Here is a 26438-nt window from a genome sequence, read left to right on the forward strand (position 1 = left end):
CGTTGTGCCGCGGCCCCTGCGTGAGGCCACGGCTGGAGGAGTAGCACAGGTGGCGGCTGGCCCAGAGCCTGCCCGGTGTCCTGAGGGAGCCACACGGGCTGCCTCTGCCTGGACATCTCCCTCCAGGCCCAGCAGGACTGCCACACAAACCATCCTCCCATTACAATGAAAGCTGGGCTTAGGACACAGTAGTAGTAAGAAAAAAAAACCAAAACCAACCAAAAAACCGTGAATAACAAGACTAGGGATAAGAAGATGATGAAGAAAGAGTAGTAATAAATAATAAGAAGAAAAAGAATAATAAAAATAGTAAGTTGAATAAGAATAATAAAAATAAGAAGAATACAAAGGAGAAGAAGAAATCATAGTAGTAGTAGTAGTAGTAGTAAATGAAGAAGAAGAAGATGAAGATGATGAACAGGGAGAAATATTAGTGGAAAATTAGAAGAAGAAGAAGAAGTATAAGAAAAACAATATGAAGAATAAGAAAAATAAGAATGACTAAGGTGAAGAAAAAGAAATAGTAGTAGTAGTGAAGAAGAAGAACACTAAGATGAAGATGAGATACTACTGGTAGTAAATAATAATATCAAATTAAAATACACATCCACACATCTTCTAGAATCACAGAATGAAACGAAGGGCCTTAAAGATTATCTAGTACCAAGTGATTATCTTCTGCTCTCTCTCTCAGACACCTCTTTCTTATTTCTTTCTCTCTATCTCCCCTTTCTTGTTAAATAAAATCCATGTTAAACAAAATCCGTATGTTGTCATCATATGCTCTCATTTGCACCCTCACTGGGGCAGAGGCATCTCTGCCTAATGGGATCATAACACCTGTGCAGGGTCCCTTCCAGCTGCAAGCATTCCATGATTCTGTCAGCTCCTCGCTTCCCTTTCCTTCTTCCCTCTTTTTTGAGCTGGGAATGTGTTTGAAAATGTCCAGCAAACAAACATTTGCTGTCTGCTCTGAGAGCCCACATAGCTTCAGGACCCTGTCACCTGCACAGCTCCCATGTGAGGCATGGTAGAAACAGCACCCTGGGAGCCTCGGTAATTCCCCTCTGTGATCCGTGGCATACAGTGCAATGGTCTGGAATTCCAGCTTCCAGCAAGGAAAAGATGTTCCTGCCCTTTAAGGCAAAGCTCTGAAAGGGCCAAAACCCAAGTAGAGCAGGATCTTACAATGACATTTCATAACCCGCCTTCATAACTTAAGGGTTGTTTTAGCATGTGAGTTGGGAAAAATGATTTGGAGAGGGTCTTTGGCAGTAGCTGCCACAGGTACATATAGACACTAAGAAAGAAACAGAGCAGGCAAAGAAAGGCTGAAGAGAAAGGAGGACACAAACAGCACTAAGCTGAGAAGGTGGCACTCTGAAAACCAAAGCAGAACTTACTGAAAAGGAATGGGACAGAAATAAAGAATTCTGCAACTTTTATTTACTATCCAAATAAAATTTCCTCCCTTTATCACAAACCTACTGATAACAGGTTATCCAGCATGGTTTTCAGAAAGTACTTAGCTCTGAATTGATGTTGCAGGCTGCAGACACAATGAAACACAGAACGGCATTTTTCCTCGTTCTCCTCAGTAGAGGACATGACGAGGCACTAGGAAGAAAAGGACAGTTTGCGTTCACCTTTCAATGGGACATGGTGGGGCAAAAAGGTCTTGTAATCTCTTTAGCTGTTCCCACAGTGATGCGAAGGCTGATCCCAGACCCCAAGTATCACATTAAGGTGTGCCTTCATGCAATGCTTGCTTGGTATTGAGGGGCAGCGTGGCAATTTTATTCACTGGCTGTTCTCAGTGGTGCCAAGCAAGAGAACAAGAGGCAACAGGCAGAAACTGATGCACAGGAAGTTCCACCTGAATATGAGGAAGAACTTCTTCACTGTGCAGTGACTGTATACTGGAACAGATTGCCCAGAGAAGTTGTGGAGTCTCCTCACTGGAGATATTTAAGAGCCAACTGAGTACAGTCCTATACCACGTGCTCTGGGACGGCCCTGCTAGAGCATGGAGATTGGACCAGATGACCAGATGTGGTCCCTTCCAACCTTACCCATTCTATGATTCTGTGATTCCTAAGGACTATAATTGAGCAATTTGCCATTTTGTTTCTTCTTCTGATGCTAAAGATCAAAGTGATGTACAATTCACCAGAAACCTACTGAGTTTCTTTAAGCAGAAAAGATTTACTTCTGTTCTGAACATATTCTAAAGATTTTTGAGGAATTTGATTGTCAAGAGCAGTGATCTTGAAATGCAACTAGAGGAAGTACTTTCTGTTCACAGAGATTGTCAAGGAGAGAAGATCAGTAACAGCTCAAAAGTGAAGAGGGAAACTTGCCAAAAAATTGGATTGTTGGGTAGAAACAAGGGAGAGCATCCAGAAAGAAGGAAGTAATAGACTTGAAAAGGTAAAGAACATTAGATTGCATTTAGTTAAAAGCTATAAAATTGTCTTGGTAGACTAAAGACTGAGAATTTTTATGTTTCCTGCCTTTTTTTTTTTTTTTTCTTTTTTAACAAATACACAGTTCTCATGGAAGTATCTAATTTGGAAAGTTAACATTTTTCTTATAAAATATTTCATGTGGGAATATATTTGCCATACTTAACTATATTAAATTCAATATTTAAGTTATACCTTTTACTTGTTCAGGGTAAATATGTTCCCCAGTTCTTCCAACATTTGAAATAAACTAACATAGCTGGTTTTAAATAAGGAGTATTTGGCAGTTAAATATAACTGACTGGAAGATTCCAAATTACTATATTTTGAGATCTCTTCAGACTGATGCTGCACCTTCATCTCTCTCTCTCTCTCTCTCCAGTTGTAGCTGGTACGTTACGTAGATATTTCACATACATGAAGCAGACTGACACCACTGATAATTTGTATGGGACTTGCAATTCATTGCAAGGTAAATTTAAAGTTCCTCATTCAGATTTTGTTTTAAACAAATTAGCTCTCCCTTCATCTCAAAGTGCTTCACCTCTTTATAATCCCATGTTACCTGCAGGCAGCCAAGACTGAGAGAAAATCACTAACTGAACACTAGTAAAAACCAGTTTGAAGTCCCACTGTTAAACATGAAGCACACTGCTTTAGAATTATATTTGTATTTTATTTTAATTATCCTTTCAGACACAGCTATATAACTGTGTTGGGAACTGAGTAAAATGGAATGTTACATAAAACAAAATTAATTCAGAATTTGTTTTTTCATTTAGTTTGAGCTTTTTTGTTTGTTATTAAATTGTCTCCTCTCCTACCTCTGCCCAGGGTTTATCTCTGTTTTTTTCCAGTGGAAGCAGTTCAACCCTTCTTTAAGACTCTGAGTTCAGCTGCACATGAATCAATTTAATTACCTGTGATTAGCTCCTCAGATGACACACTAATCCATTTGGATACCAACATCAGAAGGAAAAGAAAATAAACAAAGAAAACCCTACATAATCTGACCACTGTTTCAAGGGTTCATCCTTGAGCATGACAGACACCCAGCTGAGTCCTGAGGAAAGTATTAGATCCCGTGATACCCAATTCAGAAGACCAGAAAAAGTGCTCTTTCTACTTTTTAAAAAAAAAAAAGTTTAAACTATAGATTAAATGGTGTTGAAAAGTCAGCTGTGGTCAAGGAGATTCATCTGCAAATGTTTTTAGTGCTTACCATGAAAACATATTATCCATTGATCCAATCTGAAACAGAAAACATCCCTAACCATACTGGAGCTTCTTGAATGCTTAAATTTTGTGATCTAGGATTTTTGTGCCTGTATTCTAATTAAAAGGAGTAATATGAATTAAAACCACACAAAAAGTTGGTTTGATTTTGTGATTATTTTGGGGAGGGTTTTTTATTTTTCTTGAGGAGCAAAATGTAAGTATTAAGTATTATTGCCCTCTTTCAGATAGTCACAAGTTAGCTAATGAAAACCCAAGCTTCTTGCTCAATAATTAGTATCACTCATTGTTTCAATGATGCATTCTAGTATGCTCAATACCTATCAACTGAACAGTTTTCTGATAGTAGAAATTTTATTGACAGGGTTAGCTACACTTCATGGAATTCTTCCCAATCACACAGTTTGTTTCAAAGGTCTTATTTTAACCAATAATATATTAGAGAAATCAGAGTTGCAATTTATTTTAAAAACCCTTCATTTAATATAACAAATTTTTAAGTTATTGCAATGAATTTAAATAACTTTATATGTAAACAAAATAAAAAATGGATGGGTCTATCAGGTTTCTACTTACGTCAGGAACTTCATCCCTACTAGCCTTTAACAGAAGCAGTAAATTGCCTTAAGGAAAAGAAAAAAATTAAATTATGCAGAAAGTTGAACTAATAGAATATTAAATTATCTCTTTTGATTTCATTATAAAGCCTTTTTTTAAGGAAAAAGTTAATTTATTTTCATTTAGATTAATTCTTTATTTTACTGCAGATAACCAAGCCTGTTATCAACTGGCTGATTTTGCCTTTATTTTCCCTTTTTCAGATTTTCTTACGATATTGGGTCTACTAGACTTAGTTTTTAACTCATGCATTAGGTCATTCTGAACTATAAAAGAGTATTTTGAGACTCCTAGCAGAAGGCAAGAGTCCATATGTAACTGAGTCAGTTTCCCAGAGAATTTGTGCAAGCTCTGTCCCTGGAAGTTTTAATAGACTCACATGGATAAAGTCCTGAGAAATCTGGCCTGATGTCAGAGCTGACCCTACTTTAAACCTGAGACATCCAAAGATCTCTTCCAACCTGAATTATCCTATAGAAGAAATCTGAAAAAATCTAAACTATTACTTGGCTCAGCCATCTTCAGTTCATGACTAAACCTTTGTGCCAACAAAACCACATAAATATGAAAAAAAATCTTCAGTTGTGGTCAAAAAGCACTTCAATATTATTCTACTAACAACTGTAGCAAAGGAAATCCACACCAGTTACTGGAATGGTAGATTCCAGGTAATGGAATTTGGCTCCACATTTGTTTATATTTCATACATACAGGCAACTTTGATCATTCATATTTAGATTGTGTCAATTTACTACAAGTCAAATATAGACTTTTTCAGCAGGTATTACAATTTCACCCCAAAATTTAAAAAAAATATACGGCACTGCACTGCTTATACCAAAACTAACTACAGTTAAAAATAAAAAATCCATAACCAATCCACAAACACAATGAAACTCAGCAACAACAGTCTTCAAGTAGGAGGAAAAGGCAAGAGTTTTTCTTTGCTTTGACAGAAGTAAATGTAAACAGAAACTACTCTCATATGTGACTGGCCATTCAGAATTGCTCAAAGCAGTGAAGGACTGTGAACAAAGCATACGTAAAACATTATTCTTCTCTCTAGAGCGTGATGGAAATTGATGCCTGATGTTTCCCCTAAGCGAGAGACAAGATTTAAAGTTTTCATATTAAATTTGGCATAGAAATTAAGATCAGGCAAATGGGAGAGAAAATAAAGAGCTATTTTCAGTGAACATATCAATGAAATCAACCTAATAAAACAAAAATTCAATTATTTTTAATAGTTGCAGGTAGAAAAAGAAAATAACTGGGAAGTTCTCAGAGTATAACAAAGCATCTTTGATGGAAGTAAATAATTAGAGAATCATATACTTTTAAAATTACATAGAATCATAAAAGTTGGAAAAGACCCCTAAGAACATTGAGTCCAACCTTGGACTGAACATCATCACGCCAACTGAATCACTTCACTAAGTGCCACGCCCAGGTATTTCTTGAGCACCTCCCCTGATGGTGACTCTACCACTTCCCCAGGCAGCCCATCCCAATGCTTCACCATCCTTTCAGTGAAGAAGTTGCTCCTGATGTTCAGCCTGAACCTCGGTGCAGCCTGACCCCCACGTCTACACCTTCTTTCAGGCAGTTGTAGAGAGTGATAAGGTCCACCCCACGCCTCCTTTTGTTCAGACCAAACACCTCCAGCTCCCTCAGCTGCTCCTCATCATACTTGTGTTCCAGCCCCTTCCCCCACTCTGTTCCCTTCTCTGGACTCACTCCTGCCCCTCAATGCTTTTCTTGTAGTGAGCGGCCCAAAACTGGACACAGGATTTGAGGTGTGGCCTCACCAGTGCCAAGCACAGGGTGGCAATCACTGCCCTGGTCCTGCTGCCACACTACTGCTGATCCAGGCCAGGTGCCATTGGCCTTCTTGGACCCCTGGGCACACCTGGGTCATGTTCAGCTGCTGTTGACCAGCACCCACAGGTCCCTTTCCTCCAGACACCTTTCCAGCCACTCTTCCCCAAGCTTGCCTGGGGTTGTTGTGACCCAAGCGCAGAACCTGGCACTTGCACTTACTGAACTCCATACAACTGCCCTCAGCCCATGAATCCAACCTATCCAGATTCCTCTCCCAGATGGCACAGCTTGTCACAGTAATTCACTTCCAAGAGTTCCTATAGTTTACTAACATTTGCAGCTGTCTCTATCAGGAAAAGTAATTCAGAACTTGGACATAAAATCCTCAACAGCAATGTTTTTGGTGAGGAGGGTTGTTGCACTGCCTACAGTTACGTAGGATGTTATGTGCAGCAGACAAACTCTTTCTCTCTATTGATCACAACTGACAATATCTTGAAGTTGATGACTATATCCTGTCACAGAAAAACAGGTTTTAAACCCTTTCTTGAGTTTCTGAGCCCAGGAACATCTAACAATTTGCTGTCCAGTGATGGATAACTACCTTACCCTGTTAACATCTTTCCTCTTGTACATCTATACAGAAGGAAGGAAATGCGAAAAAGGCTCAAAAGTACTACGGAATCTGAATTTCTTTCTCATCTAACTTGTAGTGAAAGACTGACTCACAGAGAACAACTAAAACCAACCACTGAATCAAGCAGAAAAAGTGATTATTTCTGGAGACTTAGCACGACTTCAATATTTTCCTTGGATCTCATGAGTTACCAGAAAGAAAAAATTGAGATGTTTCAAACAAGCAATATTTTTATAGTAAGAAAGCAATCCTTTCAAATGGTCTTGTTCAAGCACAGTTGGAAATGAATAAATAATACTCCCTAGTGAAAGCAGTAGCATTTGTAGGTATGAGCCATCATAGATCCTCCATGCACCATCTACTGCAGAGTTGGTACGGACAGCAGCATTTTAACCATCTTCAATACCAGACACACACAAAACATGCTGGCTTTGTACATGGATGAGTATCAGCTACTTTCAAATGCAAAGGTTTATTACACGTGCATTACTTAACAGTGACAAACTGAAACACAGCCATGAATGAATAACGCAGTCCAGCTAGTTAAATATGCATAAAATTTCATTTATTTTCCGTTTCCCTGAATTACAGATAGCACGACACTAGTCAGATGATAATAGGAGAGCTGCTTTTTCATGAAGTGTTATTGTGAAGGAGGGCTAACAGCTTCTCTAGGCATTGTAAAAGTGTAATCACACTGAGATTCAGTCACTTACATCCTGAAAATTGTCCACTAGTTTAATTTTTTTTTTTTTTTTTTGTGAAAGTGTTTGGGCAATGACCTGGCATTTTGATGTACTGTTGAGCAAACTCTTAGTGATAAATTTTTAGGTTGATAAATAACACCCTGTCCAAACTATTTTTTGTTATGACATCTCATTATCTTTATGTCATTGCACAGACTTACGATAATTTAACTAGGAATTTTAAGAAAAAAAGTTCAGATAACAGTAACGGTGGCTATTTCAAGGGAACCAATAATTAATGTTAATTTATTAATATTTTTGTCATAAATTTGTTTACTTTGAAAATTTGAGAAAAAGAAGTAAGAAGTGTTTTCCCTAATCTCCAACATTACATATTATTTTTAAGTGGATTTTATGGTATATATTTCAAATGTATAGAGAAAAAAATATTATCATTAAAAAAAATAAGCCATCCTATTTTATCATTCCTAATCAGCAGAAGCAATTTTTTCCTTCTCTCCTTGACATGAGAGCTATTTCTCACAATAAAAATGTATTTTCTGACAAATATGGTTTGCCATGGAATTTTTTACAGACTTTCTCTAGTTTTAAGCTTCCTGCTTCATCCATTAATAGTTTCATTTTGCTAAAAATTCGCAGGAAGGAGTACACTAAAGAATGAAAGCATGCATATTTGTAAATTCATACCAGCTAGCATTTCTGCTGAATAATTGTTTCAAAAAATGTTTATTACTGAACTAGAATGTCTTGTTACTGACCCTTATTCAATTTCCTAGAAAAATACAAAGTTTAAGATTTCTTTTGTCTCTCGAATAACAAAAATAGAAATTGCATTTTAAACCCTGCCAATGGCAAAAATAAACATACGACACAAAAAAAGTGATATTTTTGCAGAGTGTGTGAAGTGCCTGGCACAGCCAGCAGAATGAAAGCAATGCACTCACTGGCCTCCATGCTGGCCTGCCCCTTGTGAACCCATGAGCTATGCATTAGTCACTTCTAGAAATGACAGTTTGACTCCTTCTCATACCTGGCTCAGATTCTTTGATCAGAAAGGGCTCAGAAGTTAACACTCCTGTTCCATGTTTCCCCTCCTCCTCTGCTGTGCTGCACCCCAGCTATCAGCTGTGTGAAAGCTTAACAGTGTCACCATAGGCTCCACGATCTGTAGGAAGGAACTGAGCCTTCCCTCACAGCACAGATATCTCTACATACATATACAGGGATTTTGCATTATTCTTCCCTGTCTGTCTGTTTTGCCTTCAGAATTCACTCTGGGTTATACCACCAATGGCATTCAGCAGAAAATCTGGAATTTAAGACAAGTCTACCTTGTACTTTTTTAAAAATAGTATTAACAATAGCTTTACTGCTGGCTGCTCTCTTTTGATCTGACCAAACCATGTATGTTGCTAGTTTTTAAAAAATTTGGTATGTTATGGCCTGCTCTTTTATTTTTAATATCCCAAAGTCACTGTCTTTGTTTTACTTGCTATGATAAACCTCATAAAAAAAAGAAATATACTGAATTATACAAAAGTGTTCAAAGGTAGGATGCCCAGCATTAGCAAATTACTTTTCCCATAAGAAAAATAGTGTGTTCCTTGTATTAATAAGCATATTAACTATGGTTAAAAGTGAGGCAGGAAAGCAATGGTAAAGTAAAATGCTAAATGTTAAATATGTTCATTTTTTCATGCAGCTTCATACATGCCTCATTTATTGTCTCATGTTTCAGTAGACTTTCAATATATTTGTAGTTTTCAAGAGATACCTAATCTTACTGTGAAAGAACTGAACATTCTGAGCAGGTACCAAGAAATTTTAACTAAGGCTGCTTGCGGGTAGTTCAGATTTTAGAACCTGACATGAATAGCTCCAGGTGTTTTCTTAATATGTTGCAACTCCACATTAGAGCAATTCAGAGCTACTAGCCTAAACGTGTCACAGTTTCCACTGGAAGACGAGGCAACCCATGATGAGTATGTTCAGGGAAATTTTTATCTGGAAAAACAAAGGGTCTGCAGCATGTACATATAACCTTTAGGACGTTTTCCTAAATTTCTTAAAAAGACACTGTTTAGTAAAAAGTCCTGAAGACAATTCAACTGTGCACAGTCCTGAGCAACCTGCAGTAGCTACCATTGCTTGAACCAAGGGGGTTGTACTAGATGATATTAAGAGCTGACTTCCAACCTAAATGACTCTGTAATCAAAACTGGAATTATCAATTGGAAGTATTTTAACTGGAATTAAAATAGATTTGAAAGAGAGTAAAACCTGCTCCTTTTCAGCAAGAATGAAAAAGAGTCATTTGTGGAAGTGAGCTAATCCACTAAATGAATTTTCAGATCACTTCGACATAATTGTCTGCTTTGTATCTGTACAACCAACAGTTTCCTGACATGAGTAATGCATTCAGAGCAAGGTGATGAAATTACAGGAGCACTCATCTCTCCACTAACATTAACTGTGTTGCAATTTACCATGACAGCAGTCTGATATTTCTCATAATTGCAAAAAAATACTTTGAAAAAAATTATAAAAATACAAATCTTACAAGAGCTTGTGTATCCTGCTTTTGGAGCAAAGACCGTCACAGCTAAAACGAGTCTGAACAAGAATGGATGAAGAATTCAGAACTTCAATCTAAAGGACAACCTCTTCTTTTCAGGCTTAGCTGGTTCTCATATATCTGTGTATGCAGCACTGGTAGCACTTTCTCTATCCTTCAGGAAGAGCAAGTCAGAGAGTATTTTAATAGGACAGATTTAATAAATTTTAATTTCCTCTAGGTATAACAACAAAATATATTCTAATGGGCAGAACCTTTTTTCACCCCTATTATATCTATATTTTAATAATATTTCACAACTGAGTACACTTAAATAAAAGGGACAAATACATCAGATGGCCAGTACTTGTCCTTGAGGGTTTTTTTTCCTTCTTATTCTCCACAGTCATTATTCCACAGAAAATTGACAGGATAATATTCAAATAAATAATTCTTCTGCAACAGTGATTTCTGATCAGAGGTCACTGGCTCTTTTAAATGTTTTAGGCCATTTGCCAACAGATGCCAATCAGTAAAACAATCACTAACAGTTCCCCAGGGAAAATAGGGACTGTGGAAGAAAAGAGTCATCCTAAGCAGCTACTAAAACTCAATGACCGAACTATGTAAGAATATCTATTACTGTCCTTTTGGCTTCCGATTTTGTTTTGTCTCCTTTACTACCATTAGTCATTTCTTAATATATATTGCACATTATAAAACATTGACCCTTTGCTAAAACACAGACAGTCCTTTCACATACTGTGGTATTATGCACAATCTCACAGGACTCTGAAAAGTATCAGGATGGATCCTAGAAACAACAAAAGGTCATATAACTATTTTTAAAATGCCAGCCATCCTGTTCATAAATGCTTGCAGGAAAAGTAACAGTTATTGCTTTCATAGAGTCTCCAAAATAAGTAATGTGTCACAAAGGATTTATGCTTGAGATGCAATCATTCCTTACTGTCCAAATTCTCCATTGGAAGAGAATTATATTTCTTTCTTTCTTTACAGTATAGTCTCCCCACTACCCTTTGGTACACAATCCTCATATTTGCTGTTCATCTGACATACTGAATAGCATCCTTAGCTTGTAAAAGCAGAGTAGAGACCTTTGGAGCCAAGCCATCCCCATGCCCAAGCACTGTTTAAGCTAACAAGCAAAACTTGGTGTTCTTTCCATCAAGAATATTATTCAGCATTTTTTAAATGAAAACTGTACATTGAAAATTACATCGTAGCAGTGCAACACAAAATATTCTGTAGCTAAATAAATATGCAGTATTGTAAAATATTATTCTTCTTAAAAAATCTAATGCTTCCCATATACTGTTGACATAAACAAGCAAACAGAAAAAAAAACCCAAACAAACCTCATGTTCAAAACCATATTCTAAAGGAACCCTCTAATTTCCTTAATATGCAGAAATTTACTAAATAAGTTGATTCTTCACTCCTACTTTCTTCCACTATCTCTTGATTCACAAAGAGCAAGTCAGGCCTTTTCACCCAACAATAATCAAATGGAGGTTTACCTTCATAAACTAAGAAAGAAATTGAGGATCATACCAAAATTGGTGTAAATGGCTTTGTCAGAATTACTGCAGGATGGGTATATGGATACTTTTGATGTCTAAATGAGGTGCTAAAGGACACTAATTGCTCTTCTGACATCCTGGTGCCATGTAGTAATAGCAAGCTGTAAAAACTTTCTGTGGATTATTTCAGAAGTTCTCTCACAGTTGTCTCCAATAGACAATGAAAGTTCAGGACAAAGAGTGCAAGTGTTGAAGAAGGAGGCACAGCATTTTCATAATCTTTGCATCTCTAGATCATCTAGGCCTGTCTCCCAGAGGGCATAAGAAGAAATCATTTATTTCAGTTGAATCCATTACTGTATTGCTTTTGAAGGTTTTCTACCTTTAAAAGAAATGTGCAAGTAAGAAAGCCAGTAACCCCCTCCTCCACTAACACACAACTATCTTACAGCATAATTAGGAAAAATCCAAGGAAGTGGATACACTCAGTTAATTAATTCTTCAACCATGAAGAGGAAGTTTTAACATTAAAAATTAAACAGTGATCTCTACTACACATTTAAATGGGGAGGAATAACCATCTTTAAATCAAAACAAAACAGGTACAAAAAGAAAACTAAAACATCTTTTATTCTTAGGATAAAACAGAAGAATATTAGTGTTAATAAAATCAATATGGAATGAATTAATAGATCACAGTATAAGAAAGTTGCCTGAGAATGAAACAAGGATTTCTGTTTATCTCTATTGTATTTCTAACTGTAAAGATTCAGCCTCATCTTTTTCTCTCTTCTCCCTCAAAAAGAAAAATATTTCTCAGAGTTTTCCCCATTCAGCCCCACAGCTACAAGCATAAACTAGGCTGCATATTTATGTGCCAATTCAAAATTAGGTTTTTTGAAACAATCCTCATAAGAAGCAAGGTTCACTTCTTAATCAGGTCATGATGCAAAAATAATTCCGTTCCCCAGTGCAATAAGAAAGGTACACACATATTTGCTTAGGACTGATATTCACTATCCTTTTTCTTGCTGTCACCAGAGAGATAGGAAAAAAAGTTTTAATAGTAATAACAGTAGTCTTGATCGTTCCAGTTCAAAAAGTCATTGCTCATGGAAATTAATCTTGTACATCAAACAGACATAGACTCTAAATATTATGTCAGGTTCTGCATAACCACACAACAAGCCACAAGTCTCATCAATTAATAATGGAAAACTAACATCCTGTAACAGAGTGAAAACAACAGCTAGGAGCCATTAATATCAATTGACATAAACTCCTATGGTTTACAAGAAGCATATCCTTTAATTGTTGTAATTGCTTTGCTCCAAGCTCACAGGACCTGGAGTACCTTATATGTGAGTGTTCTGCTTATAAATTGTATAAAAAAAACAACAGGTACATTAATTTATTTTTGAACCATCTTATTGCTATTCAGTGAACACCAGATCCAATACGACATCCATTAACTAATTACCTTTTGACAAGAAGCCAAAAGGAAAATACTTAGGCAACCAAAACACAAGCAGAATTAAAACCAGAATGGAATTACCAAAAGGGAGATATTAAGAAGAACAGGACTATTTATGTAGTACCACACAATTAGGACACTAAATCTCACCTGGAAGGCTTAAAAAAATTAATAAAAAATAAAAATACTCAAATACAGGGTACCAGATCTCTGCTAAGCCTCAGCACTTAATTATGTGCAATTTCGCAAACTGTTTTTGGTCATGTAAACTGGATTTTATATATATATAAATAAATATGTTCTGTAAAATAGTGACAATTCAATGATTAAGCACAAATGAGTAAACTTAATTCAAAAATTGTTCCTAGATGCAAAGTGTTCTCATACTCCCTTGACTTACTTATATTCCTTATTTTTTTTATAATGACACTGTTGCATTCTCATTATGACATTTCTCATGAGGTGCAAAATCTTGGCTCTGTTGATGTTAAGGCCTATATTGCACAGATATGCTTCCACTTAAAAAAAAAATTCAAAAACCAGCAGCTGTCTTTTAATGCAGAGATATTCTTTATACATATGTTATTATGATCGAAAATATAATTATTATTTCACGAGCAATAAATCATAAAAATTCATGGATGGCCATAATTTAGAAGAATATCTTCATATAGTTCTTAAAGAACAACTATTTGAGATTTTAGTATATATTTCCAGTCTGTTCCTCAGAATTCCACTACTTTTATAACAAAACTCTTGATTTATTTTTACCTCATTAAAATTAATATTTTGCTCCTACAAAAACATAGTAAAATTCAATGATACCATCTTGAAGTCTTTACTACCTTATTTTCATAATATTGATCTTTCATCCAAGTGCAACAACAAGAACCACCCATATTGAGTAATAATAGCTAAGGCACAAAAATACTAGACATTAGAAAGAGAAGTAATCTTCTGCTACACGACAAAATATGTATCTAGACTCAAGTCTCATCATAATGATGTGAAGAATCTCATACATGTCCCAAAATCCCATCATTTTCCTTCCAGCTAAATCATTCCATCATAGAATAAATTTGATCTAGAAAAGAAAATTTCTATTAACAATAGCAGAACTGAACACAGAATGTTAAATGACTCATAATGCAAAATAATCCGTAGAAAAGCAGAAAATTAGAGGCAGTAATAACAACTCTCACCGCTTTTGATACAAGGCAACCAGATTGTTATTAGGCAATCTGAGCGTGAAAAAAAGTGAATACAATAATACTGCCTGAATGTCCTGATCAGCTCATAATTGGTTTTATGTAATAAAATCTCTTTTCATACTTTTTCCCACATTTTCCCTTTTACCACGTTTAAAAAAAAAAAAAAAAAAAGAAAAAAAATTCCTAAACCTTTCTTTTGTCTATTCAGCATCCTTGGAAAAAACCACCAGATGGCAATGAAGTGTTCAAGTATTTCATTTAACATATATATTATAGCGAAAAAAGTCTATACGCATCAGCATAAGGCTCTCTTTCCTAACCTACTTCCTCTTTGATGAATATTAAATAATTCATAAGCCAAAAACTCTATTCACCACAAGTAAGTGATCAAATACCATTCAACCTGTAAAGAAGAGACTTTTAGAAATCTAAGTTTCTATGGATGTAAAACCACATGACTTTAAAAAAATCAACAATTTAGTTCAAACCATGAAACTGGATAATTTCAGGTTAAAATCACTGAAAGGAAAACATTTAGAAATGCATTACCATAAAGTTCCCAAAATACTATCAAGGACTGAACTGAACTCCACAAAAAGTAAATCTACAACTTTTTAGGCATATCAAAAATGTATATGTAGTTTGGTTTCAAGCTAAGAAACAGGCATTAATTTCTATATTTTGAAGTTTAAGTCAATTCCTGTAAAAATCAATTCCTGTAAAACTATGTGCTGAACGAATCAAAATATGTAGGCTTTAAGTATTTATTCTTCCTTTGCATCAAGCAGATCACAGTGATCAGACAGGAAGGAAGATGCTTTAAGATATTTGAAGGAGCTGAGAAGTAGTGCAAGAGTCAGCTTTTCATTTAGAAGATCTTATCTGAGATCTACTATGTGCCAAATGAAAGTTCCTCTTTGCAGTTACTGTTGCACGCTCTGAAGTCTCTCCGATTCAGGGAGGCTTCACTGAATACCTGAAACACCCAATTAATAAACACGACGTCCACTGTGAAGTTAGTGGTTGGAACAGGGAAGCCTGCAGCAAAGAATACTTTCTTTCTTGAGAAAATACTACAACTTGTAGGTATTGTATGGTCAACTATAATTGACAGGAGAAGTTAGGGTGTGCTTAAGTCTTTTGCATACATGGATTAAGAAGAAGCTTCGAGCATCATCAGTACATAGTAATGGAATTGTTGCTACAACTGCTCACCCATCCATTCTCCTGTAATGAGCACAGTCATCACATGCTCTCAATGTAAAAGAAATCCAATGTCTATTAAAGAGTAGCTTGAAACTGTTCAGAACTTATTTAAAACATTAACTGGGAAAAAAAAGAAGCATCTTCTGTCAGATAGAAACACAATCATACAAGATAAAGTGTTAAACAGGTAAGTTGAAAAGCTGTGAGCAAACTAATTGAAAATATGTTTTCTAGCTAATGTAATAAATATTTGATAATGCTGTTCCCTTTATTCCCTATATTATTATATTTAACTGATTCATAGCACACAGCAGTAGAAAGATTCAAAGACTACCTTTAAGTAATTTAATTTAAGCGCTTTGGATAAGGACTGCTCTCAAGATCAGAGATCTAACCCAATGCAGCACAACCTAAGATTTCTTCTGTTGTAAAGTCTTTTTAACCTTCTTTTCAAACAAACAAAACCAAGAATACTATATTGATTCTAATTGTTTTCACACACACCTAATTATATGATATAACTTCAGTCCTGAAAGCCAATAGACAGTCAGAATTGCTATGCATTTTTAAAAAAATGACTTTCTGAAGGTAGGTTTTCATGTTCTTGAAAAATAAGAGAAGTGGTTGGGAATATATCTCTACCAGATGGAGAAACTCATACTTTTATTCACTATCCTTTTAGCACAGCTGATAAATAAACTTAGAAAAGAGGTGAAGTACTTTAGCAGGAAAAACCCAACTGGCAGTATTGCAAAGACATATTTTCAAGGACAGATCTCTTTTTAATATCAAATACTGAATATACAAAATAAACATAAAATATATAATAATATATATTCAATAAATATATTTAAAATATGTAATATGTATAAAAATATATAAACTGAATAAATAAATAAATAAAGAACACAAGATCTGTGGTTTTAGGTTTGGTCATTAGAAATAGGATCAACAAAAGCGAATTAGAAGGAGTAAGTCCCAATCAGAACAACTATTTAGCATAGTAATGCAACAACTTCTTTATTATATTCCTGTAATTTACAACAGAGAAGGAAGTAAATAAAAGCAATACATCTTGAAAAGGTGGGTACTGAAAATCCATGTTTCTAACAATTCATAAGTATAAAAATATTACTTTTTTTTTTCTTTTTTTTCTTATTTTTTCTTGCTAGTCACTTTGCTTTCATGGTGACATTTCAAGGACAAAATGCACTCACAAGTAGAACTGACTGAAGAGATGTAAACCATGCCCTCACCATGCTCTGCCTCTGATTAACATAAAACTTAAGTTCTACTTTCCAAGTTGATTTTTTTTTCCTACTTCTAATTATGAGTTGCACTAACTTTAGGAAACCATCTATATTTTCACAGTACAGGTGATTCAATCTTATTTTGTTAAAACTTCTGTTAAAGTAAATAAGGTTTTCCTTGTAGAAACACTTCAGGATTACAAAAATAGCCCCCCCTGAGCACCCAAGGGAGGTAAAAAAATCAACCCAAGCCAAACAAAATCAAGCCAAACAACAAAAGCAAACCAAGAAGCACTACACATTACTACAGTCCACCTACCACTGAAGAACTTCTTCAAATCTAAAATCACAAAGCAACATGGCCAAAGGCAGAAGGATCTGAGATTTCAGTAAATCAGACATTTCTCCTTTGCACACACAGTGTAACAAACTGCCCCCATGGTGATACATCTAACTGAAGCTTTATACAGGAGAAGCAGATTTCATGCAAAAACATCAAGACCCCATGTTACAGTAAGGTATGATCCAAAGATTTCCATCATAGTTTTTCCTTTTTATTACAGCACCAGGATGAAAACACGTTCTAGATATCTTGAAACATTTTGTATGTTTTTTTCTTTTGCTGGACAGCAATTATATTACTTTCCCAAACATAAATTAAATTGTATATTTACCATTTTTTCCTTCCATTGGTTAATCAGATGAAGAGGATACAGGCAAACATTTATGAAATAAAATGCAAAGACAATCCAAGTTCTTATAATTGTCACTTTTAAGTAACAGGTGTTGGCTGGACTTTTGTTAGTTCCTTAAAAATGGATGTCTTTGTAAAATTTAGTTTAAGATGTCCGACAATGTTTCTACTAAATTTGGATTAGGAGGCCTTGACTTAAAACTTAGAAGTATTAAATCTTAAAAAGAACAATCTTAGCCAGACACATTCAAAGGATATCTAAATGATCTATCTAGGCTACAGCATCCTATAAACACATCAACCCATTGCCAGATCCTTCGCTCTGCACACAGTCTGTGTATTTCAGTTTTCTTGAGTTTAAATAACCTCAAATATACTTTAATCTCAAGTTTTCATTGAGAAATACCTTACATTGTAGTAGTACTCCATATTTGCCTTCCACATCAACATTTGCCTTCTACATCAACATTTCCAGCTACTAAAATATTGGAGACATAATCTGTTTCATTCTGTTGTTAGAAATATAATCCATTGAAAATGCGAGGTATAATTTAAGATGTTGCCAAAAATGTATAAAGAGCTGTGTTCTCCCCAAGCACCAGTTTACAACTACTACCAACCAAAACACAAAAATAGATCAGAGACAGACTTCTGGAACAGCACAACAAAAGCTACCTAAAACACTCCAATGCCAAAAGAAAACTTACAACTGAAAACAAACTTAATTAACTAATTCAATCAACATGGGATTAAGACTTTCATTAACCCAACAACATGGAATTAAGACTTTCATTAAGGATTTTGTTTTCTTTAGTGCAATACAGCAAGAGAGGTTGCAGAAGTAGTATCCTATTTTTTTCATTATTCAATGAAAAGCCAAAGAGAGTAAAATTAGAATTTCAGGGTGAGACACAGAAAAAATTAATCCAAAACTACCCAACTATCTGAGTACTGACTATTTTTCTTTGCTGGATTAAACTCTTCAACCACATATTAGGTATCCCTTTTAAAAACACATTTTGCTGTTCACTTTTCATGGTTATTAAATTTAATGTGTTTGATCTATTTGATGTTGCTTAAACCCGAACTCCACAATCTTAATTTCCCAAAGTATATAGTAAAACAGATAAATTCAGTAAGCCAACAACACTGATTGCAACATAGTCTTTTAAGTAAGTTAGAAAGTTCTGGGAAGAACTTTCCTTAAGCAGATGAATGGTTGTATTCACTTCACATTACGTATCTGATTTTTTTTCATCAAGTCCACATGACACAAAGTCTAAAAATATATAGAAGCTGCCAACTCTTTCTGCTGCAGAATTTGAAATCCTCTTAACTATATTCCAAACCACCATAACAACATCCTAGTACATACTTGCAAACATTAAGCACTTCTTACCAAGCCACATTGTAACCAGAGATAAAGATTTACTTACCTGATCCCCTTTTGGTTACAACCTTCAAGCTCTGAGTCAGAGTAGCATACAAGAGAACCAAGTTGGGAATAGGAGCTTTCATCTTCTGTCTTTCCGTGGTTGCTTCCTACAATACCACAAAAAAGAAAGAAACACTGGTTGAACATTGGTGCTGAAAAAATCTTGAAATAAATAGTCATGAAACGACATTGTGGAAAAGCTAAATACAGTTTTGTGATCAATTTAAGGCACTAAAAATGTTTTGTTCTTTCTTTTAAAAAGTATGTAAACTAAAATCACCATAAAACAAACACATGCACACACTACATTTAACCCTGGAACTTAAGCTAAAATTTTGTCTACACATTGAAAATTCATTGAGTCCCTGCTAAAACTTTATAACAGATCTCCTGAAACATCTCTTTATCTCTTTTTATCACATAACCTTTTCCACGCACCAACAGGAAAAAGAAAATAATGCCCTTCTTCATTAGTTTTACTCTTATTTATTAATACCACAAATTGAGCACAAGATTCACAAAAAAACCCCAAACATTTGATTTAAAAAAATTCTGATCATCTTAGGAACAGAGAAAGGGGAAAAATAAGAGCACATCAAAGTAACCAGCAGAGACACTTGTAACTTGCATTTAGATTCTCAAATCTCCATGCAAGTTCAAACTACCATATTCACTGCACTAAAATGGAGATAAGCAAAGCACAGATGTGGCAGTGCAGGGAGCTCCAACCACTCTGTTTCCTGAGGCCAACTCAGACAACCACCTACAGTGGTCAGCAACACAAGTTTGCATCTACCGCAGTCAAGGTGAGAACCGGTGAGTCCCTTTTTCTGTCTTTTGCATGTTTTCCCCTAATTGGTTAGTGTTTTCCCATTCCTGTTTTATGTATGAAGTTATGTATCATTTCCCTTCTTTAATATGTATTAGGTCTAGAAAGTTCTTTGTTCCTCGACGCCCCATTGGATCCTTCCCTAAGTCCCTCCTATGTGTTGTTCCCATTGGTTCCCTTCCTGTCAATCCCACCTGCTTTTCTCTATCCATTGGCTGAGATCCCTTTCCCCACCTATTCTGTACCCAGTATAAGGTCCCTGGACCCTCCTACCAATTGGCCTCTTTGTCCTTGTCGTTTTACCAGACTAAGCTTGCATGGGACACATACAGCGTCCCCTCTCTTTCTTCTTTGCCTTTGCCTGCATGCCTGCCTGACAGTGACAAGAAGATACAGCCCCTTCAGGGTGAGGGGCTCCACCCCTTTTCATTGTGTGTTGGGCACTGAGTGCCGCCTTCCAGAGGGGTTTCAGCATTGACCCTCGGGCTTCTTTGTGTCGGCACACGAGGGATAAAACCCCCTTCTGCCAGCTCTCAGTGGCTGAAAACCCCTCCACACAGACTGTGTGTTAGCCTTCACCTCCAACATGCGAATAAAAGCTTTGCATTTCTATGTGCTTACTGTGGGGATTAAGTGGTAATAGCTTCTGGTGAAAGTAGGGACTAAACATTTTGTTAATTACTCATGTAAGTAAGAGGATGTCATCTAGTCATGGTGATTTTCAACTTTCTTCAGGATAGGTTGGTAGGGCTAACACCTTATCTTTCAGTGTGTTGAAAAAGAAGACAAATCTGCCTATTTAAGCTAGACAGCAGCTTATCTATGCTATCTATATTCATTAGAGTAGCTTACACAAAAATATTCTTGTCTAATGGGGATGAGAAAGGGCTGGGATCAGTGGTTCTTTAATATTGTAACTAAGACCCAGATTAAACCAACGCGGTTTTGATCCTGACCTCTTTTAATAACAACACTGGACAGCAACTGAACAAATTCTCGGAAGGTAGCACATAGTACAATTTTGATTTTTAAAGAGACTGTGAATCTTTTTGCACTTTCATTGATAATTAGGTTACTGAGTACCCAAGACATTTTTTGAAAGTAGTATCTTAAAATATCTTCATCTTAGAAGAGAACAGGTTAGAAATAAGAAACAGTAGGGGTATGAAAAAAGACATTATGGGAAGAATTGCTTAAAAAATGATGACCTCGTATATAATCCGTATTACAGCTTTACATTTCAAGACATTTCCGAAGTAAGCACAAACCTACATTCATTATTATGAATTTAATAAAGATGAGGAAATGAGATAATATATTTTGACAACAGTTTGTAATGTCTTAGTTTTTATAACAATATTTGTACTCAGAAAAATATACAAATGTTTGTTCATTCATTGTCTTTAAGAAGCATCAGCATTTTAGCATCACAGTAAAAGACTTTCATTTGCCTACATTCTCATGTTACTTCAGAAAATTTAAGAAACTTAGAAATTAAATATGAAATATGGGATTGCTAGGAGGTAAATCATGTGTAATGCTAACATTTTTAGTTAAGTTTAAAATTTAACAAAATAGCATGACTACTGGCAGTTATAAATAATAAAGATCTTTAGAAATTTAGAAGCTAGCAATAAAGGTTAGTTTTCCAGGGGCACAGTGAGTAGATGCCACAATGTGTTATGCCACATTTTGCTGCAGACCTTAGTCAAGTTTTCTGAAATCAAAATCTCATTTCTCAGTCACTGCACTAACTGATGCTGCAGGAAATCCTGAAGCTGATATCTTCAGCCTCCAGGGTACTAGCAAGAGTCAGCTCCTTGCTCTGTGTGAGCCTAATAAATATTGCCCAAAGAACTACGGGATCTTACTATGCAACTACAAATCCAGTAAATAGGTTCTGACAGTGAAAGCATATCCAAACACATCCTGTTTGGGCATACATCAAAAGATAATATTGCTGATCACTGTGAACAAATGTAAATATGTACATATATTTGCATATGTATATGTATGCATGTATTCATTTGTATTTATAGGTATTTTTGTAGGAAACCGTGGAGCAGCTATAAAGATTGATTCTATCAAAGTGAGCCTCAGTAAATACAATAATATCAATAAGAAACTGTTCAGTAAGTTAAAATCTTATTTTGCCCCATGCATATATCAGGAATTTAAGTTGTCAAGTCAACAAGGAGAACCATTATTACAATAATATAGCAGAAATTGCATTTCAAATGTCACTATGGAAGCCATTCTCATGTACATTTATTCTCAGAGATTCAGGTCTAACTTAAAGGCATAAGCAAAACTGGCTGCTGCCTACCTGGCTTGTGGTAAATCCCTAGAAAATAAAGTCTGCTATTGTCTTTGGAAATACCAGAAAGAACTTACTACTAAAGGGAAGAAAGAAGGAAGGGATGACTCCCAACAGCAGCCACTGCCTCCTTACAGCAATATAAGCAACAAATCAGGTCTTACATAGGCTCTCCCCAGAGCCTTCCAACCCTTCTCTTCTGTTTATACTCCTTTTTATGAAGGAGAAGTATTTCTAGTCTTTTCTTCATTTTAAAAATCAAACGCTCAACCAAAGGAAATACAAAGATCAGTTTATTGGAGCTGGTGCCTCACAGCTCTGGAAGTTGTCTGGGTGGTTGGAAAATCTGCCTCATGTTATTCATATGAGTGATTCAAAACAGATATTTAACAGCTCTTGTCCCTTGTTCCGGGTGAATGCCTCGGAAATTGACTATTCTAGAAAATGTCACCCTTGTGAAATTGGTTGTGAAAACAAAATAAGCAAGTCAGAAGAAAATATAAACGGAACATCCCAAGGGGAATCCCACAACAAGTCAACAAAGTCAACAGAAAATGCCTTCACTGCTGCAATGAGTATGCCCGAGGCTTAGATACTGTAACATATTCAGAGAGCTTTTGAACTAGAAAACAAAATAAAAGGCATAATCCTGAGAAGTCAAATTCTTAACACGAACTCAAGTGTGATATCTCATGAATTGGAAATAGCCTTCTTTCAGCAATGAATTTTTTAAGGAAGAGATTATTTTACTAGTCGTTTAGCTGTAATTTATTTGTTTTTTTAAAAGAACATTAAGAAATTCGGATTTTAACAAGCAGAACAAGTCTGCTGTTTCTTTAAGCAATAGGCAAGTAGCTTACATGTACATCTACAAAAGTCATTTTTATGGGGTTTTTTTTTTCTGATTTTCATTTACTTCTACTGAAAGCCAAGACAATGTATGGTAGTTATAAACTTAATTGCTGGTTTTTAAGCTGAATCGATTTTAGCATGTTTTACATACCCTTTGGGTATAAGACTGCTATACTCCATGGGTGAATAGTAGACTAAGAAAGTCTTTTAGAAACAGGGATTTTTGGTTGATTTTTCTTTGTAAAATAGCAAAGATTGAAATATTTTTTCATCTTTAGGCAGTATTCACGACTTCAAATTTTCAGCAGTGGGTTGTTTGTTTGCATGAACCAAAGCACTGAAAAAAATGTTAAATATTTCTGCATAAATATATTGCACACAAATTTGAACTGGGCATATTAATAATTTTTTTAAATTATTTTCTGTAGAAGGTGTCATTGCTTGACACAAAAGTGCCATAGCATAACATTTGCATCACCAAGTATCTAATTTTCCAGTTGAGACAGAAATAGAAATACAGCTGTATGTCAAGACTAAAATTCTTTGGGGAAATGCCAAGAATGCTTTTCCTCTTCAATTGTCATAAATACTCACTGTGAGGAAAATGCATACATATAGACACATGCTTCCCAAAACAGCTCAGCAGACATTAAATTAACAATAGTTAGGCAGTTCCTCATAAGACAGGAAAACAGAAAAGAAAATTTTGATTTCCTTATTTTACTTATGTTTATTATGGGCCTTTGCCAAAACTTGAATTAAACTTAACTGAAGTAAGAAATTTTCCATGGGCTCAGTCATTTACAGTAACTTTAAGGGGTTGATTCTCAGTTAGCCTATTAATGCTAGCTGATGTCTGTTAACTAATTATTTGAAAATAATTTTTCTTCCCATACTGTTGTTCTAACTTTGAAGAATGTTTTTTTATATGTGTTCAAAACTGCTGCATTATCTTTCTCCATCATATGCCCTTCAAAGAAAAAGAAAAAAACCAAAAGAATTGCAACATCCTCTGAACTCTGCAAGGTATTTCATGACTGTTCTGTGGTAATCACACGGAAGTGCCAGTAAATAATGAATGAATAACAAAATTACAAAGAACCACCACCTGAATACATAAGAAAAAACCAAAAAATATGCCTGTTCAGTAATAGTCTCTTTTTATGTGGAAGTTCTTCACAAATGCCTGAATAGAATGACATTAGATCTAACAAGGTGTAAAGGACAGTTTGGTACGTCCAGAACATAACTCAACAACTTAAAGAAAATTCTTTAAATTCTTAAAGTTCAAGGAAAAACTAAAATTAGAATTAATGTGCTTTCATAAATGTGTCAATTCATTGTCATGATCTGACCTAGAACGGTGAGACAACCCAAGCAATTCTTAAAATGTTAGCTAGAAGAAAATATACCTGTTTCAAATACAAAAGTCCATAAAATCAGTCCTTTCCAGAGTCCCAGTAAGCAAAAAGATTCAGCAACCAAGTTATGAACTCATGAGAAACCAGCCAAAAGCAACAGGAAGGCAATAAGCTACTGCATTTACTTTCCAAGTCATCCTTGTTTCTTCATGCTAAGCACCATTCCTAAGTTCAAGCAAGTTGTGGTTCATGACAAAAAAAAAAGCAAAGGAGATGATTAAACAAGCAGTAAGGGTTGAAGGAATGATGACAGTGTTTTGATAAACAAAACCCAATATGCCACCTGTCCTGCAGACCACACTGGAATAGGAACTCACTGGAGCCTCTAGAGAGGTTTCCAACGGACTGCATTATGACTTTTCCCATTAAACCTGGTACTTATTATTACCTTCTTTTAAAGATACTTTTTTATTGACTCCATCTATCGTACAAGACATAGTAAACATGGCAATCTGTCTGGAGAAGTTTAAGATTATTCCATATATCTCTGAATATGAAAATATAATCTACTGTTCCCAAAAGCTTCCATTAAGAAGCATGCATTTAAACATATAAAAGAATCAAAAATTATTCTACAATGAAAAAATATCCTGATACAGGCTGAATATTATTTTCTTAATCCTGTGTAAAAAACTAATATCAACAAGAGTATTTGAACGGAATGTGATGGACTAGAAAACATTCATATTTTGCACACTGTTTAGACTGCTTAATGTGTTTCTAAATATTTCATTAAGTGGGGTTTTTTTTTTTTCTGTACCAGGTAATGAACAAGATTTCTGGATTGTCCTTTTACTATTATGAGACAAATAAATTGTAGCAGATTGCAGATACCTGAAATTTAACACATCATATGATTGAGAAACCTCTTTTGAAGAAACTGTTGAACATTTTGTCCTTCTGAACCGCAGACTGAAATAGTTACATAGCTGAAAACAATTTGACATATGTTTTGGGGAACTGCAGGGGCTAAGAAGAGGAAGTACAGGTTCAGGAAAGATATAAGAAAGGGAGATGACAGTCTCTTTCCAATGGTCTAATAGGATCTTGTGGATCAAGGCCAGCAGGGTGTCCTTGCCAGTCCCAGATAATTCACCAATGTGGCTCAGTCACTCAGAAGTGCTGATACAAATAGAGCAGGAAAGAAAATCCTTACACAGTGCAGTGAGTTATTTACTATCAGGGTAAGGGAACAAAGGATGGACAGGAGTCTCTGTTCATTTCTAGGAGCCTTTACTTGAGATAAAGAAACACTTAAACCTAAGTTTAAAACAGTCTAGTATTGTTATTAGAAGTAGATGCCTCCCTCTTAATAGTTCACAACTCATGCTCACAAAGAAATAAGAATCTGAAACTCAAGAAAGGTTTTTTTCAACAAAAAATATAACCAAACTGGACTAACATACTTGATGTTCCCAACATATCTAGTAGGATACATAAGAAATGTGTTCTCATGATGCGGATTAGGCCAATGGAAAATTTGAAGCCATAATTTCTTTTTCTGGACAGAAAACAAAAAAAAATATTATAGCAACCTGGCAGCAAATTTACAGAAAATATTCAAAAAGTCTAGCTCAACAGCAGTGTTTAAAGGAAGATAGTTGGAAGATGATTGCTGTGTTACTTAACTTCTAAAGGGAGATGTAGAAGATAATAAATAAAACAATTCGCCCTTTTTATTGTCTTAAATACGTAAAGTCAGATAAAGAGGAAAAATTCAAAGAATATCAGTGTGATTTTGAAATGCTGCCCTTCCAAAAGAAGAAAAAGGCCTTCCTTCCAGATCTGTGTGCATGGGTAACTGTCACTCAATTTACGTCATGATTTTGGGATGCGAGGTATGTAACACCACTTACCTACTCTTGTGTTGGTTCCTTGACCACTCTGTATCTTTGCTTTGTGAGGGTGAGTAGTCACCTTCTTGTATCGAGATGAAATTCCACCTCTGCCTAAACTGGCAAAGTTTTAATACTGCGAATATATTTTTGTTGGATAATTCTGTTTGTGTTTTCAGGCTACTAAATGAGCTCCTGGAATATTTACAATAGCAGTAGAATAATAGAAACATAAAATCATAGAATGGTTTGAGTGGGAAGGGACCTTAAAATTGCTGACATGTCCACATCACTGACGAAGATGTTAAACAATGCTTGTCCCTGTACCAACC

General features: G+C 35.4%; 1 protein-coding gene across 1 annotated transcript in view; it reads right to left on the reverse strand.

Moving 5' to 3' along the window:
* IL1RAPL1 (interleukin 1 receptor accessory protein like 1) overlaps positions 1-26438 on the reverse strand; it is a 694687-nt gene that overhangs the window by 589860 nt on the left and 78389 nt on the right. Inside the window, exon 2 of the mRNA XM_017728403.1 lies at positions 18854-18959. Within this exon, the coding sequence (XP_017583892.1) occupies positions 18854-18935 (82 nt within the window). The 5' untranslated portion in view covers positions 18936-18959. The remainder of the gene's footprint in view (positions 1-18853; positions 18960-26438) is intronic.

The sequence above is a fragment of the Corvus brachyrhynchos genome, unplaced genomic scaffold (assembly GCF_000691975.1).
Source record: "Corvus brachyrhynchos isolate BGI_N302 unplaced genomic scaffold, ASM69197v1 scaffold11, whole genome shotgun sequence".
Taxonomy (NCBI): domain Eukaryota; kingdom Metazoa; phylum Chordata; class Aves; order Passeriformes; family Corvidae; genus Corvus; species Corvus brachyrhynchos.